Below are 18,888 nucleotides of genomic sequence, written 5' to 3'. Positions count from 1 at the left end.
CAGCGCGGAAGCGCACCGTGCTTGCTTTGCTGGAAAGCGCACCTAAATGTGTGCTGGCAGAGCGCAGACGCGCCGAGATGGCATTGTCGCATTTTACTGACTGCAGCGCGTTGTTGGTTCCGCATACGGCAACTCAGCAGCATGTGTTCGCAGTGGAGCATTCTCGGTTAAATGCAGGTGTTGTTTCAAATTTCTCAGCTCTAGTCTGGATTGGTTTATGCTGTTAAATGCCCAAAAGTGACTCACGCTATCGTAGATGTCGACGTAGTAGAGGGATCTAAATCATTCCGACCACCGGCGATTTTTTACTATGCACAGATATAGCGCAATTAAATGACCCTCTTTCCTTCCGCCTCACAGATACCTTCATAGACTTCCTTCCGCCACCACTCACAGACTCACAGACCTTTCAATCTGTGAGTGGTGGTGCTGGCTAACTATCCCAGGGTTCTACTAGGACACATAAATACCCAAGAAAGTGGGTGGGAAAACGGCGCCGCGGTAGTTCAATTGGTAGAGCATCGCATGCGAAATGCGAAGGTTGTGGGTTTGGTTCCCACCTGCAGCAAGTTGTTTTTTCATCCACTTTAATTTGCATTAATTTATCGTTTCTTTATTTCATTTATTAAGCGCAGGTAATTTCCCCTATGTTGTCCTTGGTGTCAGTGTTTGTTGGCCTTCTTATGATAAACTCCTCGACTGTCACACCGCTTTTATTACTGAGGCAGCATAACAAATAAGCAAGAAATGAAAAAAGTGACATCACTACTTTTAAAACTGACAGCTTGACATTTGTCAGCCCATGAACATAAAGAATGGGCTGTGGATCGTGCTTCATCCAAGATCATCAAGAATCATCCAAGAAATCATACAAGAATCATGCACTAGTACAGAGCAGTCGCTTAGCTTGGCACTTATTTGCAGCAGCTTATCAGCCGCATCAGCGGATGAGAGATTGCCGTGCCCAAGCTAACTCCCTCTGCCAGTTGATACCCTTCCATAGGACTGAACAACGCGCTGCAGTCAGTAAAATGCGAAAATGCCATCTCGGCTCGTCTGGGCGCTGCCAGCACACAGTGAGGTGCGTTTCCCAGCAAAGCAAGTACGGTGCGCTTCCGCGCTGTAGCAGACGACACGAAGCACCGCCTCCAGCCTCCTGTGCGCCTGCGCCAAATTGTTTCGATGCGCGACCGCGCCGGATGCGCTGACGCTCCGCGGAGCAACGTTACTAGACTAGCACCAGTTTTAAAACTCGGCGCCGTTGCGCGGAACCGCCACCCGCCCGCGCGTTCGTGGCGCTGCAGTCGCGCCCGGCTTCACTTCCGCACTGGCCGGCTACGCGGGCGGGCCGTATAAGTACATGCTGCAACATTGGTGTATTCTGTGGTTTGTTGTTGACGTCGAATTTCAACAAGCATGTCATACGTGGAACTGTAGCCTTCGCCGAGTTTCTTAAGAATATAAGCAGACGATGTCGACAGTTCGGCGCACCATTTTTCTGTGCCCCCAGCAATGCGACGCTTCGCTCGGCGTGAAACAGAGCGATTCCTCGTGCCGACCGGGAACTCTCTGCGAAATCAACGGCACGCGCTTGCCACTGCTCCCGCGTTTGTCGTTGTCTTCCACAGCTGGCGGCGTGGCCGTTCATCTTACCAGCGTAGAATTTCACTTCAATTCTGTCGTCGTAATGGGGAGGCCGCATTTACGGGGGTATGAGCCATTGCTTAAGGGAGTATGAGCCAGTCATGGTCTTACGTAACGGAAAGATTTATTTTGAAGAAATTTAATTTTGAAGAATCACAAGCGGCAAATCGCAGGCGAAGGCTGCTAACTAAGCCGCCGAGCAAACTCGAGACATCGAACACGCAAGCGACAACTGCGGACTGTGGGCATACCGTCAGTGACGCCGTTCTCTCCGTCGCATCCGATTGTGTGCGCAACCTCACAACTGAGAAAGACTTTGAGAAACCCTCGGGATTAATCCAGTGATAATCACAGGGGCCGCACGTTTCAGCTTCGCTGATTAGCCATCTTCACGGAATGTAAAATCCGACTTCTTTCTTTCTTCCTGTCTTTTTTTTGTGTGTGTGGCTTGTGTGTACAAAGACCGACCTCATCTTTCTTTTTGTAGCGCTTCTTTGGCGTGGTGAGAAGCTTCGGTGGGGATGAAGATCATCCTACAATCACGCACTTTGGCCAGATATTCAGGCTCGTGAGGCTAAACTGCGCGAAACGTTAAGACGACAGGAAGAAACACACGACATTTAGAAACGCAGCTTCTGCGCTTCGCTGTATGCGTTTCTTCCTTTCGTGCAGTTTACCCTTCTTTCAGTATTAACGAACTGGCGCAGTAAATCTTATTGCTGTAGGTGGATACCGTTTTCTCGTGGTATCACTAACCAACAGTAGGCAGTGGGAGGTGTGGCTAGCCAGCACGGTGCGGGAGGGCCAATTGGCCCTTCTCGACCAAGCCCGGCGTGCCGCGATCGCCAGTGAGGCCCTGGACTGAGGGACCCACCCACTGGACCTGAATGTGATTTTTTTTAAAATAAACTTTTATACTACTACTACTACTAATTCGGACAAGGGAGAACGACAGCGAGCGTGAAACACGCGGAAATTGCCCGTGCGCACGAGCTTAAGGCTGTGACGAGGCGTCTACAGTGGAGCCCGATGGAACGGCGCTGCCATCTGGCGGCTGTCACAGAAGTGGCGACAGCCGCTGTAAGCGCGCGGGCCGGGAGTTTTACAACTGAAGCTAGTCTAGTAACGTTGCCGCGGAGCGCGGCCACGCTTCGCCGCGTTCGCACATATTATGAACGACCCTGTACATCACCCACATTGCGACAGGTTTGGCAGCGGCAGTGGCGCCAGAATAGACCCACAGGGCAAAATTAACAGGAAAAGTGCACCAACCTGAAAAAAGTGCAGAAATCGTGTAAGCCGTGCAAGCGCGTGTCCGTCGCTCGCCACTGCCACTGCCAAACTGCCGAGAGCGGGGGCGTGGCCGGTTATCGCAGATGGTAACAGCAGAGCATGGTTGTTGGATCAACTTGGCGATGGCCGATGTGTCTTGGGTGTCGAAGAAATATAACTGCTTGAACCAAGTTGTTCAGCCCGCGTAGATGGCAATAAATTCCAGGAACAAAGCTGGATGAAAGCCAGACGGCCAAAGCAGGAGCGGACCTAAAAGAAGTGCAGAAATCGTGTAAGCCGTGCAAGCGCGTGTCCGTCGCTCGCCACTGCCACTGCCAAACTGCCGAGAGCGGGGGCGTGGCCGGTTATCGCAGATGGTAACAGCAGAGCATGTTTGTTGGATCAACTTGGCGATGGCCGATGTGTCTTGGGTGTCGAAGAAATATAACTGCTTGAACCAAGTTGTTCAGCCCGCGTAGATGGCAATAAATTCCAGGAACAAAGCTGGATGAAAGCCAGACGGCCAAAGCAGGAGCGGACCTAAAAGAAGTGCAGAAATCGTGTAAGCCGTGCAAGCGCGTGTCCGTCGCTCGCCACTGCCACTGGCAAACTGCCGAGAGCGGGGGCGTGGCCGGTTATCGCAGATGGTAACAGCAGAGCATGGTTGTTGGATCAACTTGGCGATGGCCGATGTGTCTTGGGTGTCGAAGAAATATAACTGCTTGAACCAAGTTGTTCAGCCCGCGTAGATGGCAATAAATTCCAGGAACAAAGCTGGATGAAAGCCAGACGGCCAAAGCAGGAGCGGACCTAAAAGAAGTGCAGAAATCGTGTAAGCCGTGCAAGCGCGTGTCCGTCGCTCGCCACTGCCACTGCCAAACAACGCAGAGCGGGGGCGTGGCCGGTTATCGCAGATGGTAACAGCAGAGCATGGTTGTTGGATCAACTTGGCGATGGCCGATGTGTCTTGGGTGTCGAAGAAATATAACTGCTTGAACCAAGTTGTTCAGCCCGCGTAGATGGCAATAAATTCCAGGAACAAAGCTGGATGAAAGCCAGACGGCCAAAGCAGGAGCGGACCTAAAAGAAGTGCAGAAATCGTGTAAGCCGTGCAAGCGCGTGTCCGTCGCTCGCCACTGCCACTGCCAAACTGCCGAGAGCGGGGGCGTGGCCGGTTATCGCAGATGGTAACAGCAGAGCATGGTTGTTGGATCAACTTGGCGATGGCCGATGTGTCTTGGGTGTCGAAGAAATATAACTGCTTGAACCAAGTTGTTCAGCCCGCGTAGATGGCAATAAATTCCAGGAACAAAGCTGGATGAAAGCCAGACGGCCAAAGCAGGAGCGGACCTAAAAGAAGTGCAGAAATCGTGTAAGCCGTGCAAGCGCGTGTCCGTCGCTCGCCACTGCCACTGCCAAACTGCCGAGAGCGGGGGCGTGGCCGGTTATCGCAGATGGTAACAGCAGAGCATGGTTGTTGGATCAACTTGGCGATGGCCGATGTGTCTTGGGTGTCGAAGAAATATAACTGCTTGAACCAAGTTGTTCAGCCCGCGTAGATGGCAATAAATTCCAGGAACAAAGCTGGATGAAAGCCAGACGGCCAAAGCAGGAGCGGACCTAAAAGAAGTGCAGAAATCGTGTAAGCCGTGCAAGCGCGTGTCCGTCGCTCGCCACTGCCACTGCCGAGAGCGGGGGCGTGGCCGGTTATCGCAGATGGTAACAGCAGAGCATGGTTGTTGGATCAACTTGGCGATGGCCGATGTGTCTTGGGTGTCGAAGAAATATAACCGCTTGAACCAAGTTGTTCAGCCCGCGTAGATGGCAATAAATTCCAGGAACAAAGCTGGATGAAAGCCAGACGGTCAAAGCAGGAGCGGACCTAAAAGAAGTGCAGAAATCGTGTAAGCCGTGCAAGCGCGTGTCCGTCGCTCGCCACTGCCACTGCCAAACTGCCGAGAGCGGGGGCGTCGCCGGTTATCGCAGATGGTAACAGCAGAGCATGGTTGTTGGATCAACTTGGCGATGGCCGATGTGTCTTGGGTGTCGAAGAAATATAACTGCTTGAACCAAGTTGTTCAGCCCGCGTAGATGGCAATAAATTCCAGGAACAAAGCTGGATGAAAGCCAGACGGCCAAAGCAGGAGCGGACCTAAAAGAAGTGCAGAAATCGTGTAAGCCGTGCAAGCGCGTGTCCGTCGCTCGCCACTGCCACTGCCAAACTGCCGAGAGCGGGGGCGTGGCCGGTTATCGCAGATGGTAACAGCAGAGCATGGTTGTTGGATCAACTTGGCGATGGCCGATGTGTCTTGGGTGTCGAAGAAATATAACTGCTTGAACCAAGTTGTTCAGCCCGCGTAGATGGCAATAAATTCCAGGAACAAAGCTGGATGAAAGCCAGACGGCCAAAGCAGGAGCGGACCTAAAAGAAGTGCAGAAATCGTGTAAGCCGTGCAAGCGCGTGTCCGTCGCTCGCCACTGCCACTGCCAAACTGCCGAGAGCGGGGGCGTGGCCGGTTATCGCAGATGGTAACAGCAGAGCATGTTTGTTGGATCAACTTGGCGATGGCCGATGTGTCTTGGGTGTCGAAGAAATATAACTGCTTGAACCAAGTTGTTCAGCCCGCGTAGATGGCAATAAATTCCAGGAACAAAGCTGGATGAAAGCCAGACGGCCAAAGCAGGAGCGGACCTAAAAGAAGTGCAGAAATCGTGTAAGCCGTGCAAGCGCGTGTCCGTCGCTCGCCACTGCCACTGGCAAACTGCCGAGAGCGGGGGCGTGGCCGGTTATCGCAGATGGTAACAGCAGAGCATGGTTGTTGGATCAACTTGGCGATGGCCGATGTGTCTTGGGTGTCGAAGAAATATAACTGCTTGAACCAAGTTGTTCAGCCCGCGTAGATGGCAATAAATTCCAGGAACAAAGCTGGATGAAAGCCAGACGGCCAAAGCAGGAGCGGACCTAAAAGAAGTGCAGAAATCGTGTAAGCCGTGCAAGCGCGTGTCCGTCGCTCGCCACTGCCACTGCCAAACTGCCGAGAGCGGGGGCGTGGCCGGTTATCGCAGATGGTAACAGCAGAGCATGGTTGTTGCATCAACTTGGCGATGGCCGATGTGTCTTGGGTGTCGAAGAAATATAACTGCTTGAACCAAGTTGTTCAGCCCGCGTAGATGGCAATAAATTCCAGGAACAAAGCTGGATGAAAGCCAGACGGCCAAAGCAGGAGCGGACCTAAAAGAAGTGCAGAAATCGTGTAAGCCGTGCAAGCGCGTGTCCGTCGCTCGCCACTGCCACTGCCAAACTGCCGAGAGCGGGGGCGTGGCCGGTTATCGCAGATGGTAAACGCAGCGCATGGTTGTTGGATCAACTTTTCGACGGCCGATGTGTCCTGAAAAGTGCAGAAATCGTGTAAGCCGCGGAAGCGCGTGTCCGTCGCTCGCCACTGCCACTGCCAAAACTGAATGAACGAAGACGATCCGCGCTGTAATGTGAACTAAGACAATCCGCGCTTAAATGCACTAGGTACTACGTCGGTGCTCCCTTCGAAATACTCGACGAGGCCTTTTAGCTACGTGTCTGCTCGTTGCTGTTTAGTTAAGTCTTCGGCGCTTATTATTGCGAGGAAGGCGTCGTCATCCTCGTCGTCTTTCGGCGGGGGATCGATGGGGGCGCGTGATAGGCAGTCGGCGTCTGAGTGTTTTCGTCCGGACTTGTAGATTACCGTGACTTCATATTCTTGCAGTCTGAGGCTCCCCCTCACCAGCCGTCCTGAAGTGTCCTTTAAGTTAGCTAGCCAACACAACGCGTGATGGTCGCTGACGACTTTCAGTGGCCTGCCATATAGGTAAGGGCGGAATTTTGCTGTAGCCCAAATGATGGCGAGGCATTCCTTTTCAGTCGTACAATAATTGCCTTCCACTTTTGACAGCGACCACTAGCATAAGATACCACCAGTTCATGTCCGTCTTCCTTCTGGACTAGGACGGCACCGAGGCCTAAGCTACTGGCGTCAGTGTGAATTTCGGTATCGGCGTCTTCGTCGAAATGTGCAAGTACCGGCAGTGACTGCATGCGTCGTTTTAGTTCTTGAAATGCGTCTTCATGTGGCGTTTGCCACTTGAACTCGACATCAGATTTGGTTAGATGCGTTAGCGGCTCAGCGATGCGTGAAAAGCCCTTGACATAAGCGCCTGTAGTAGGCACACATGCCAAGGAATCTTCGCACTGCCTTCTTGTCGATGGGCTGCGGGAACTTTGCGAGGGCAGCTGTTTTCTGCGGGTCGGGGCGTACTCTGGATTTGCTGAAGCCGTGGCCTAGGAACAGAAGCTCATCGTAAGCGAAGCGGCACTTTTCTGGCTTCAGAGTGAGCCCTGATGATTTGATGGCCTCTAGAACTGTCGCAAGGCGCCTAAGGTGATCGTCAAAATTTCCTGCGAAGACGACGACGTCATCCAAGTAAACAAGACAGGTCTGCTACTTCAATCCTGCTGAAGTCCGAATGGCATGAGATTGAACTCGTAGAGGCCGTCTGGCGTGATGAAGGCAGTCTTTTCGCGATTTCTCTCGTCGGCTTCTATTTGCTAGTAGCCAGACCTGAGGTCCATCGACGAGACGTATTTAGCGTTGCAGAGCCGATCCAATGCGTCGTCTAACTGTGGAAGTGAGTATACGTCTTTCTTCGTTATCTTGTTCAGTCGATGATAATCGATGCAGAAACGTAGAGTTTCGTCCTTCTTTTTTCACCAGGACAGCAGGAGATGCCTACGGGCTTTTCGATGGCTGGATGATGTCGCCGCGGAGCATTTTGCCAACTTGTTGCCTAAGAGCTTCACGTTTTCGCGTCGAAACTCGGTAAGGGCTCTGGCGGAGTGGTTGAGCGCACTCATCGGTTATTATGCGATGCTTTGCAACTGGTGTTTGTCGAATCCTCGATGACGTCGAAAAGCAGTCCATGTATCGCCGGAGAAGACTTCTGAGCTGTTGGTGCTTGCTCATGGGAAGACTCCGATTTACGTCGAAGTCTGGTTCGGGAACAATGGTCGTCGGGGTAGATGCGGCAGAACCGCAGAGAACAATCGCATTATTGAGAAAGAGAGAATAGAATAGCTTTATTTCCATCTACTTGATGGAGGAGGCTGCAAGTAAAGGCTGCTCCAGTAGGCAGCTTGACGAGGCCCGCAGCCCCCTCTACAGAATATTCGGCAACAGCATACATGCAAGCACATATGCATCATACATACATATATACACATACACATATACATATGTATACATACATATATTGCATATATTGGTTTACATGCATTATTGGTTTCCAGGATTTCCTCGATGTACGCGATCGTAGTGCCCTTGTCGATGTGTTTGAACTCCTGCCTGAAATTTGTCAGCAACACTTTAGTTTTTCCTTCGTGCAGTCGAGCGATCCCTCTTGCGACTCAAATTTCACGGTCTAGCATTAGACGCTGGTCACCCTCGATGATGTTTTCCACGTCGGCAGGTGTTTTGGTGCCGACGGAAATGACAATGCTGCAGCGGGGCGGGATGCTGACTTGACTTTCGAGCACACTTAAGGCATGGTGACTACGAGAGCTCTCCGGCGGTATGGCTCGATCTTCCGACAGCGTTATCGACTTCGACTTCAGGTCGATGATTGCGCCGTGTTGGTTCAGGAAGACCATGCCGCGAATGGTGTCTCGTGAACACTGTTGGAGGATAACGAAGGTGGCAGGGTAAGTCCGGTCATGAACGGTAATTGTTGCCGTGCGGATTCAAGTCGGCGTAATGAGGTGTCTTCCAGCGGTGCGAATTTGAGGGCCCTCCCATGTAGCCTTAACCTTCTTCAACTGGGCGGCGATGTGTCCACTCATGACGGAGTAATCGGCACCTGTGTGGACTAAGGCGATGACTGCGTGGCCGCCTAGAAGCACGTCGAGGTCGGTGGTTCTTTGTCTTGCCTTACAGTTAGGTCTTGGCGTCGGATCACGGCTGTGTCACGTTGACCTGTGGCTGGTATGGGACGTCGTCAGGTCGTCTTTCGTCGTCACAATTTTTGCTTCCACACTTCGTGGGGACGGCGGCATGTCGTTATGTCGTCGAGGTACTTTCTTCGGCGTCTTCCTCGGAGGCGGAGGATCTTCGTCAGTTCGATGAAAAGCGACCGCACCTCCATCGGTTGCTGCTTTCAGTTTTCCGGATATGGGCTCGCCGACCGGCCCCGGGCTGGGCCAGTGTAAGGACAGCGCTGCGGCGACAGGTAGCGGCCTGGTGACGGTGAACGGGACTTTCGTCGAGAGATCCACTGAGTAGCGATGAGGTAGTCGGCGATGTCACGAGGGCGTTCACCTTCCCTCGGGCTCTGTGCGTTGACGGCGAAGCCTCGCAACCGCAGGTCGCGCTATGGGCATCGGCGGTACTCATGGACGGCTTCGGCACAGTGGTAGCAGAGCGGGTGGTGGCCGGGGGCACGCCAAATGTCCGTCTTCCTCGCATAGGTGCGCTGGGCGATGGGTGGCCGTGCTGGCGGCGGCGGTGGCGGACGACGGAGTTGCGGCGTTATAGGGCCCTGGCGCGGTCGCGCAGGGGGGCATGACGGCGTGTGACAGCGGCGTAGGTCATCGCTTCTGGCGGGGCTGCGGAAATTCAGGTTGCAGCTCAGGAACCCCAAGCGATCGCTGAAGCTCATCTTTCACGATGTCGGCGATCGAGGCCACTTGAGGCTGTGACGAAGGCAGGACCTTTCGCAGTTCTTCGCGCACAATGGCCCTGATGGTCCCTTGAAGGTCGTCGGAACCCAGCCCTTGGATGGCGTACGGCGGCGTGAGCACCTGGCGCTTATATTGCCGGGTGCGCATCTCGAGAGTTTTCTCGATCATCGATGCCTCTGCAGAAAACTCAGCTACAGTCTTCGGTGGGTTACGAATAAGTCCGGCGAAAAGTTCTTGCTTGACGCCTCGGCTTCTATGGATCAGCCGTCGAATGTTCCAGAGGAAACGCTGGTACCCGCGTGTCTTCCACAACGTTCTACACTATTTGCGACTCGCACACATGCAAGCAGATTACAAAAGTTGCGGGGAAAGACAGCGGATGGAACCATCGATATCATTCCAGAAACTTCTGTTACATGCATGCGCGTCCTGCGCTGTGCGATAACATTTGTTAGGTGGTGAGACGTGGTCGCTGGATAAAGATAAATAAGTACCCGTGTGAATATATATATATATATATATATATATATATATGTGTGTGTGTGTGTGTGTGTGTGTGTGTGTGTGTGGGTGAGTGTGTGTGTGTAAAAGGATTGGCGGTCATAACAGTGGTGAAGCGAAGTGTTACCTACCATGTGGAGTAGGTTGATGACAATTAGGGAAACAAGAGAGACGTAAACACACCAAGCCAAGCACGGTCGTTCACAAGAGTTACCTGTGATTATTACTGCTTTTGTTCGTACTGTGTTTATGGAATGGGTCCTTATCCATTAGCTCATAGGTTACATTTGGCTCAAGACTACCGTTGTCGGCTCGTCGTTCTTTCATGTTCTCTGCCTTAATGACCCACAGATGTCACGTCAGCTCTATCACCTTGCCGGATCTTCATGCGTATGTCTTTTCCATGAATAAACCACCAGGTAGGCGTAACTCACAACGGAAAAAAAGCTAGCTAAAGCTTGCAGCGGGGGCGTTTCCAGCGCTCGTTCTGCTCGGACGTATTTTTCCGTAGCTCCGGATTTTCGCCCCACTTGCTGGTTTTTTTTTGCCCGCTACTGGAACTCTGTTTTTTTATGGACCGCTTTGGCGGTTCGTAATTACTACTGGCGCCTATCTACAAGGTCCGTCGTCATCTACACCCTCCTGCTGTGCCGTTCAACTCGATTTCTTGCGCGGCTTCACGAGTGCGAGTGCCCCCACGGCACTCGCCGCGTCGGCGCGGAGCATCCAAGCTGTTGTCCGCTGCGTTGAAAGAGCGGAACGTTACCGATGCAACTACCATCCAAGTCAGGAGCGTCTCCTTCGTGAGGACAAGTGCAACGTGCGAAGGCGGTACCCTGAGTATGGATACCACCAACATGGAGCAGAAAAGCCCTGCTGTCGTGGCGCACACCCCGGCCAAGAGAACGAAGGAAGCTATTGGCCTTCCATCGCATGAAAATGTAGCTCCAGCACCCCCAAAAAGACCTCGCTCATCACAAGGCCTGCCCGCACGACCGACACGCACGTCTCCGGAGTCGGCAACGACATCGTGGTACAAAGTGCTTATCAACCCTCTTGCTAGATATGACATGTCCACTCTGCATAACCGTATCATTCAAGCGGCCCTGGACGCCTGCCTCGAGACTTCCCGATTTCAAGGTTTTTCTCTACACAAACCCACTAATACGGTCTCAGTATGGGTGTCTGCTATGGCACTACTTTATAAACTCGAAGAACTGCAACAAATACAAGTCTCGGAAGAGTGTGCCCTTCCAGTCCAGGCGTACCTCGCCAGTGGTACCGATTTAACACGTTACGTGGTTATTGGCGTTGACCTTGACGAAGAACCCGAGAGGCTCCTGCAGGAACTATCGTGCCCCATACACAAGGTCGTGGCTGCTCGCTACCTAGGCAGCGGTCGTACGTGCCTAATCACGCTTCAAGGTCCTAATTCCCCACCTGAACGTATCCTGTATTACGGCTGCGTAATGCGCCCGCATCCGTTCAAGCCTTCCGTTGTGTACTGCTACTCTTCCTTTAGACAGGGACACATGAAATCATCCTTCCCCTACCCACCCAAGGACGACACCATGGAGCCTGAACCATCAGCATCGTTTAGATGTGGCCTATGCCAAACAAACGATCATGACATCACTTCCACAACGTGTCCTACGAAGTTAAAGGCCACTAAGAAGGCTCGACAACGCCATTCTCGACAGCCAGCAAGGACCACTCGAGATCCATCAATCAAACAAGTCCCTGTGTACAACCGTTACGCCTTTCTGGCCTCGCTGGAAGAGGACGCCAGTCAGATGACAATAGCAAGTACAGCGACAAGTGATGCTGCCACTCGTACCTATAGCGCAGCTGTTAGGTCGTCCACTTCGCGACCGCAATGGGCATCACAACCAATAGAAGACACGCCGCTTCCTTTGGCAGACGAAGAGTTCGAGATTGACGCTCGCCTGGCCAACCTTCAAAAGGAAATCCAACGTCTCTAGGAACGCCGTACAGTGCTCCGGCGTCGTCATGACGGAGCGCGGCCATCGCATTCGCCGTCGGCGTCTAGTCCTGCTCATATGGCTAACCCGGCATCTGTGTCGAAACCTCTTTCACCCCAAGAACTCCTGCGCTTCGTTGCGCAGCAGCTCCAGCATCTCGCTTCGGTTTTACTGGCCAATCTATGATGGCTGCAACGTCTTCAAGTGTGCCAGAAGGCATGTTACAGTGGAACTGTTGCGGCATCGCGGGGATGGTCGGAGAACTGCGTCAGCGTCTCAGATATGGGAAGCTGCGTGTTTGGGCTCTACTGCTTCAAGAATCCAACGGCCTGCCACCCATTCCAGGGTTTGTGGCATATTCATCGCCTTCAATGTTGGATCGTAGAGGTGGTATGCCTGATGTCCCTCCAGGAAAGGCTGCAGCGTATGTAAGATGTACTCTTCATCAGACTCACGTTGATCTTTCACGGCGGTGTACTCTATTGCAAGAAGTCGTGGCCGTATTGGTTCGTCTCCAACGCACGGACGTTATCATCGTTTCGTACTATGCCCGCCCCTACAGCGGTCGTGCGGCTCGGTTGTGTCTCGGCTGGCTGGCGCACCTACGACAGAAACATCCTGGTTGCCCCATTATGGTAGCAGGAGATATTAACGCGCCCCACACCACATGGGGATGTGCTATTTCCAGTGCGCGTGATACATGTATGCTGGACACATTTATGGACGCCCAATTCACCCTGCTTAATAATGTGTCAATGCCTACTCGTCGGCGTGACCACCCTTGCGCGCCGCCACACTCACCGGACTTATCTTGGTGGCTAGGAAGGACAACCATCTCGTGGTCATTTGAACCCGACTGCTGGGGCAGCGACCATCGTCCGATTCACCTTGGCTTATATTCGGGTGGAACAAGCCGCCTTCGCCGACTATGTCGAGTGGTGGACTGGGTCGACACAGGGCGGTATCAGAAAGCAATGCATCCAATTTCATGCTGGACCCGTCCTATTGTCTTAAGGCGGCATTAGTTGAGGCGACACGTACGTGGTGGGTTGATGAATCACGAACCGCTCCTGATTTGCAACTTCTGCGACTCTGGGCGTTGCACCACCAAGCAGAACTTGCATCAGAACGTGACCCTGCATGAAAATACCCTTCGATTAGAGGCCCAACGCCTTACTGCAGTAGCTCGCCGCCATGAACACCGCTTAGAACGTGGCCGCTGGATGGACTGGTGCTCTTCTCTTGGACCTTCGTCATCCAATGCCTCCATTTGGCGCACCTTCCCAGTAATAGAACATGGTCGGTGCCTTCCAGAGCTCGCAGCCTGCGCCCTGTTAGCATCGGGCCAGACGCCAGCAGTATTCGCAGAAACTGTCACCCACACCTTTTTTCTGGCTTTGGACACATCACCGCCACCCTTCGTTGTTCAAAACTGCCTTCCCGCGGACGCAGGCACGCCGCCTACGCTCTCCGACATCGAGGGTATACAAGCTGTCTTCACTATGGTGAACTTTTAGCGGCAATAGACCTATCGAAGCCATGCAAGGCACCAGGACCAGATGGCATACCGTATGCACTTTATAAAAACACGGAAGGCAAGGTTCTCGAAGTGCTGTTGGGGGCCATAAACGAAGCTTGGGCTACAGGAGTTATTCTAGGTTCTTGGCGGCATGCAGAAATTGTCCCTATTCCCAAACTTGGAATACCCCAAGATAATATCGCTCATATGCGCCCAATAGCACTAACCTCAATGTTAGGCAAGCTGATGGAGCGTATGCTCGCGACACGTATTACATGGTGGCTCGAGCGGTACGAATGGTATCATCCTGGCCAAATCGGGTTCCGTGCTCATCTAGACGCAGAGGATGGCCTTGCGTACCTATCTTCTATGGTTCTTATCGGAGGCCGTTTCCGAAAAATTCGCATGATTCTGGCAATGGATATTCGTAAAGCGTACGACCATGTGAGTCACGAAGCAATTGTCGGAAGTCTCCATTGGCTTCAGTTCCCTAGCCGTGTCTGCAGATTCGTCGAAGCCTTCCTGTGTGCTCGCACCTGCTCCATTCGCCTTGCTGGGCAAGCAGCAGGTCAGTTCGTCGCACATCGGGGTGTCCCACAAGGATCTGCGCGTGCACCAGTCTTTTCAATATTGCTCTCCTTCCACTAGCTTGGAACCTAGCCACGATGCATAATGCACAGTACATAATGTACGCAGATGACATCACTGTCTGGTCAGTTTATCCTGAAATCTGCCACCAAGAACAAGCGCTCCAAGGGTCCCTAAACATGACGCACTACTGGTGTGCTCAGATAGGCCTTGACATTTCCAAGGACAAGACGACGTACATGTCAGTAGCGAACAAGTATGGGCGCCGTCTACCGGCACTCCAGCTTCTTCAGTTAACTCTGGATCAGCAACCATTACACGAAGCTTCAACTCTCCGTGTACTCGGCCTTGAAATGGGTTCCTCCGGATCTGCGGGACCATGGGTCAAGAATGCAAAGTAACAGGCCGCAGAAACGATACAGTTGATACGTCGGATTGCGACGAAATCTGGCGGAGCGAGCACCAACATGGCTCGCCTTCTTGGCCGTTCTCTATTGCAACCGCGACTCGTGTACAGAGCCCAGTTTCATCATCTCACGAAGGTACAATGGGCTCGCCTTGAGGCCATTAATACTGAAGCCATGCGGGCCATAACGGGACTACCACGTCTCACTCCGTTGCCAACCCTACAGGCCGAGTCCCAACTCAACACTATTGACGAGCTCGTACACCAATGCCGATGCGTGCGCTCCCTAAAACCATCATATTTATGCTCGGCTGCTTCACTGGCCCGGTATATGGGACACGAAATAGACAATCCAGCATCTACGGGACCCGATGTAGCTCCGTGGAAAAGGGTACAATTAGGTGACAATAAGCCTCTTGGTCGTCTGTATAGCCCGGTTCCTCGTCAGGCGAATGCCCACGTTTACCGCCTTCATTGCGCCGATGACAATCAAGACGATGCGACTCTTGCAGCATACACTGATGCCAGTGTTAATGGCACCATGATTCACACAGCTCTCGTGTGTCCATTGATACCGGAGGTAGGCCAGACGTGCTCGTATGTTGCCGATCCTGCACCACCAGCCTACCTTGCCGAGCTTGCTGCCATACGAGGCGGCTTGGCCGCGTTGCCACCTACTGTTCAAGATGCTCGGTTCTCTCAACTCATCATTCACACAGACTCTACTCAAGCCATCCACGACATACGTAGGGTATCTCGGTCCACTCTATTCTCAGATAGCATTCACGGTCTTGCTGCCACTAGGAATATCCTCATACGCGTCCAGTGGGTGCCTCGAGCAGCCCCGCCGGGTCTCCTTGTAGCAGATATGGCAACCCACCCACAGATTACAACATACCCACTTCCACATTTTCCTGAAGACGCCTGTGGACGACTGATCCGTTAAAAGGAAAACCTCCGACGTACCACATGAGCTCTCATACCTCCGTGTGGGTCAGACCTCCCTGGTGGGTTAACCCGCCGAGAGGAGGTTACGTTAAGGAGGCTACATCTCGGGGTCGCGCTCACCCCGTCTGTGACCGCTCTCTGGCCACAACAGTACCATGGTCCTTACGGCTCATTGTGCCTTTTTTGCAACACAGAAATCCAAAAGGTGATAGTGACACACCTATTATGGACGTGCCCAAGACTTCATCTAAGCCGTCTCTGTTACCTCCGGACAACAGGCCTTCGGCCTGGCCGCCCACCCGACCTTGAACGTTGGATTCATGGACTACATCATCGGTCACTCCTTCATATTTTGCACGAGTCGAATCTGTTCGTGTATTTTTAACATCTTTTGTATTATGCCTAAGGGCATGCTTTCAAATTAAAAAAAAACCGCGTAATAGCTAGCGCCAGGGTTGGTTCCTTTCCCTGTAATCTTGCGCCGTTCTTTCAGGGTGGTACTGCCACGGATCTGCAAGAATGCTAGCAAGAACTGTTCATTGTTTACAGCAAAGCTTTTTGCACGCTGCCTTGACATTAGGCTAATGTAACGTGCCCATGTGAACATAATTCTGTATTCGCTGCATGTCACCCAGGCCATGCTATTGAGCGCCGAGTGTGCTGCAAGAGGAAATAGTTCAGGTCATTGCTCCATCATTGCACAATACCATACATTCCTCAGAGCCTTCTCAAGAAGGAGATTTAGCGATGTCGCCTAACTGGGACGCACTCAATGGAGGTTACAGATTGGCTATCGTACCATATATTTACAATAAAGCGGTTTATCTCACCATACTCTTCGTACATCAAATAAATACATAGTGAAGTCTCTGCGAGCATACATTTGCTTCTGAAACCTATGGCGCCTGCAGGGCATTCGCTGCTGGTGACGCCATAAGCCACTACACGTTCCTTGCGTCTTCTTATGGAGTGGCTGCATGCCAACGTTTCTTCACTTATAGCTTCATGGAAGTAGACTGGTCTGCGCAACGTGACACGCAAACAACGCTCAGATAAAGCAAGTGTTATCTTAGCAATCCCTACAAATTTATTCAGTTGTTTGCTGGTGACCCTCACAATGTGACCGACTGAATTAAACAAGGATGATTGCTTATGAAGCCTTTTGAGTGCATGTGCTCTCTGAGGCTCGTGAATAGATTATTTTCTGCCACCATGACATGCACCATAGTCAAAATTTCTTATGAACATTCGATCTGCTTAACGTGCACCCAGAGGCGACAGCTGCACATAAGTGAACACAGTCACTGTGAACACGACAGGCCACTTCGCGCAAAAGCATAGCATGAGGAGCTACCGGCGAGCATGTGTACAAATGCGGCTGGAAAGTAAGAAGCTCGTACAATAAAGCTTCGGAGCCTTCTTTAACTATTAATGATGTGAAAGCATCAAAGAGCCCATTGAGCAAACAAGACGGCGTCTGTGGTGGCGAAAGAGCACCTAAATTCCCATTGGCTGCGGCGCCACGTCACGTGCGCGCCTCGATGGAGCAGAGCAGGTGAACACCTGGCGTGGCTGCTCCGCTGCCACGCCAGGTGTTCAGTGAAGAGAGAAGGTCTCGCCACCTCGCTCTCGCAAGCCTGTCTTATCCGCGCAAGCCCTCGCCTGCGTTCTTCGTTCGCCTCGGTAATCGCTATAAAAATTATTGCGCTATAATTCAAAAAAAAAAGAAATACATTGGCGGTTGTGAGTTTTACACCTTGGACCTGACGCTCAGAAGCCGAGTGTCTCAACCACTGGCCTCCTAGATAGCCTGCCGGTGTACTGTGCTTAAAGGCATCATGCTATACTCAAGCCGAAATTTCCTTGCCAAGCCGGTGTGACGAAATCGGTGGTGTCAAAATCACCGCGGTTTACTCGGGAGTGTCTCCATTAGATTCCATGGCATTAGGGCAAGGTAGCATGACGTCACCAATCTAAGTGCGACGGCCTTGGGCAATCTAGGAGGCTTTTGCCAAGCGTCCCAATGCGCTCTCTTACCCGCGAGGAGTTGATAACTTGAAGGACCACGCAGCGGCGTTCAATTAGGCTACAGTGTTTTCGTATTCACAACATATACGAAATGCTTAAATTGCCTAAGATCATATTTTTAGCACAAATGAAGTAAGAAAACATAGCGTACTCCTGTACGATCGGGATTTGCCGGCGGTGCAAAAATTGCCGCGGCTACACCACGACTACACCGCGACTGCGACTATTCTTATGGCCCATGCCAACTTGCGTGTGCGCGTAGTGTGACAGCTCTAGATATAAGCAGCATTGCCTACCGACTACTTGGCTGAATTTTGCCATCAAGATGGCGTCAGTGTCGTGCTCGCCAAAAGCAAGTTAAGTCACCCTCTACTGGGAAGGGTCGGCAACAAGACCAAACTGCCGCAAGTATTCAAGGCGTTGTCAGCATCTCAGGGCATGTGTGTGCATTACAGTCAACTGTAACTGTGCACAGCGGCTCATTGCATCACACGTCGACTGTGGCGGTCACAGCATCTGGGAAGAGCTCGTTTAGAGTCCCGAGCCCCGAAAGCTTTGAAGCTTCTGGGTTGGGTGAACAGTTGGACTGTTATGTAAACGTGAGGCTTGTAGCGCGCGAAAATACGAGGATGAAAGGAAGAGGCGACACACACAGGCACTCTGAAAAACTCTGATACTGAGCTCGAACCTGTCATGGTCCTTTCCATTAGGCGTCTTGCGGAAGGTCCCTTTCACACCCCTTTAAGGGTGTGATGCAAGTGCCTCGCTCACAAGAGGAAGGCACGTTCTTGTCAGATCATGTAGCGACCAAGGCCAATGCTTTTGAGCCTTGTGAGGAGAAATTACCATGACATGGCCGAACGGAGAGCTTCAAGTGTGCCGATAGCTTCTCCGTCTGGGAATATGTGGCGGATTTAATGCGGCGCTGTTCAGCACTGATTAAAACTCTACACGTAAATTAGAAGAATTATTATTCGCTCAACTCACCCCCCATTTTCGTCAAGTGGTTGAGCAGCACTGTCGCGTCAGTGTCGTCACCGTAGTACCTCTTCTTTTGGCTGCTCGCGCCTGTTTGCTAGTTCTACCTCTCCTGATGGCCCATACCCACTATGCTAGATTGGCCAAGTAATCAGAACAAGGCATTTATTGGTAACAAGAAAACAAGAGAAATACATGTGAACATTTTCAATACTGGATAACAGGGGAAGATACTAAATATTTCATCGGAAAATTACTCTGACACAAGTAATAAGAAGCCAGCAAACACTGACACCAAGGACAAAATAGGGGAATT

General features: G+C 52.0%; 1 protein-coding gene across 3 annotated transcripts in view; it reads right to left on the bottom strand.

Annotated features, from left to right (window-relative positions):
• The window catches only part of LOC135918618 (uncharacterized), a 440,383-nt gene extending 421,707 nt beyond the window's left edge, over positions 1-18,676 (bottom strand). For 2 of the 3 annotated variants that reach the window (XM_065452236.1, XM_065452237.1), the window contains exon 1: positions 18,582-18,666. In XM_065452236.1, coding sequence (XP_065308308.1) covers positions 18,582-18,588 — 7 coding nt within the window. In that variant the 5' untranslated portion in view covers positions 18,589-18,666. Of the gene's footprint in view, positions 1-18,581 lie in introns of all 3 variants that reach the window. The other variant, XM_065452238.1, reaches the window with a different exon arrangement.
• Between the last annotated feature and the right edge of the window lie 212 nt (positions 18,677-18,888).

The sequence above is a fragment of the Dermacentor albipictus genome, chromosome 6 (genome assembly GCF_038994185.2).
Source record: "Dermacentor albipictus isolate Rhodes 1998 colony chromosome 6, USDA_Dalb.pri_finalv2, whole genome shotgun sequence".
Lineage (NCBI taxonomy): Eukaryota > Metazoa > Arthropoda > Arachnida > Ixodida > Ixodidae > Dermacentor > Dermacentor albipictus.
Note: the sequence above shows the minus strand (reverse complement) of the source record. Positions and strands in the feature narration are given on the sequence as shown.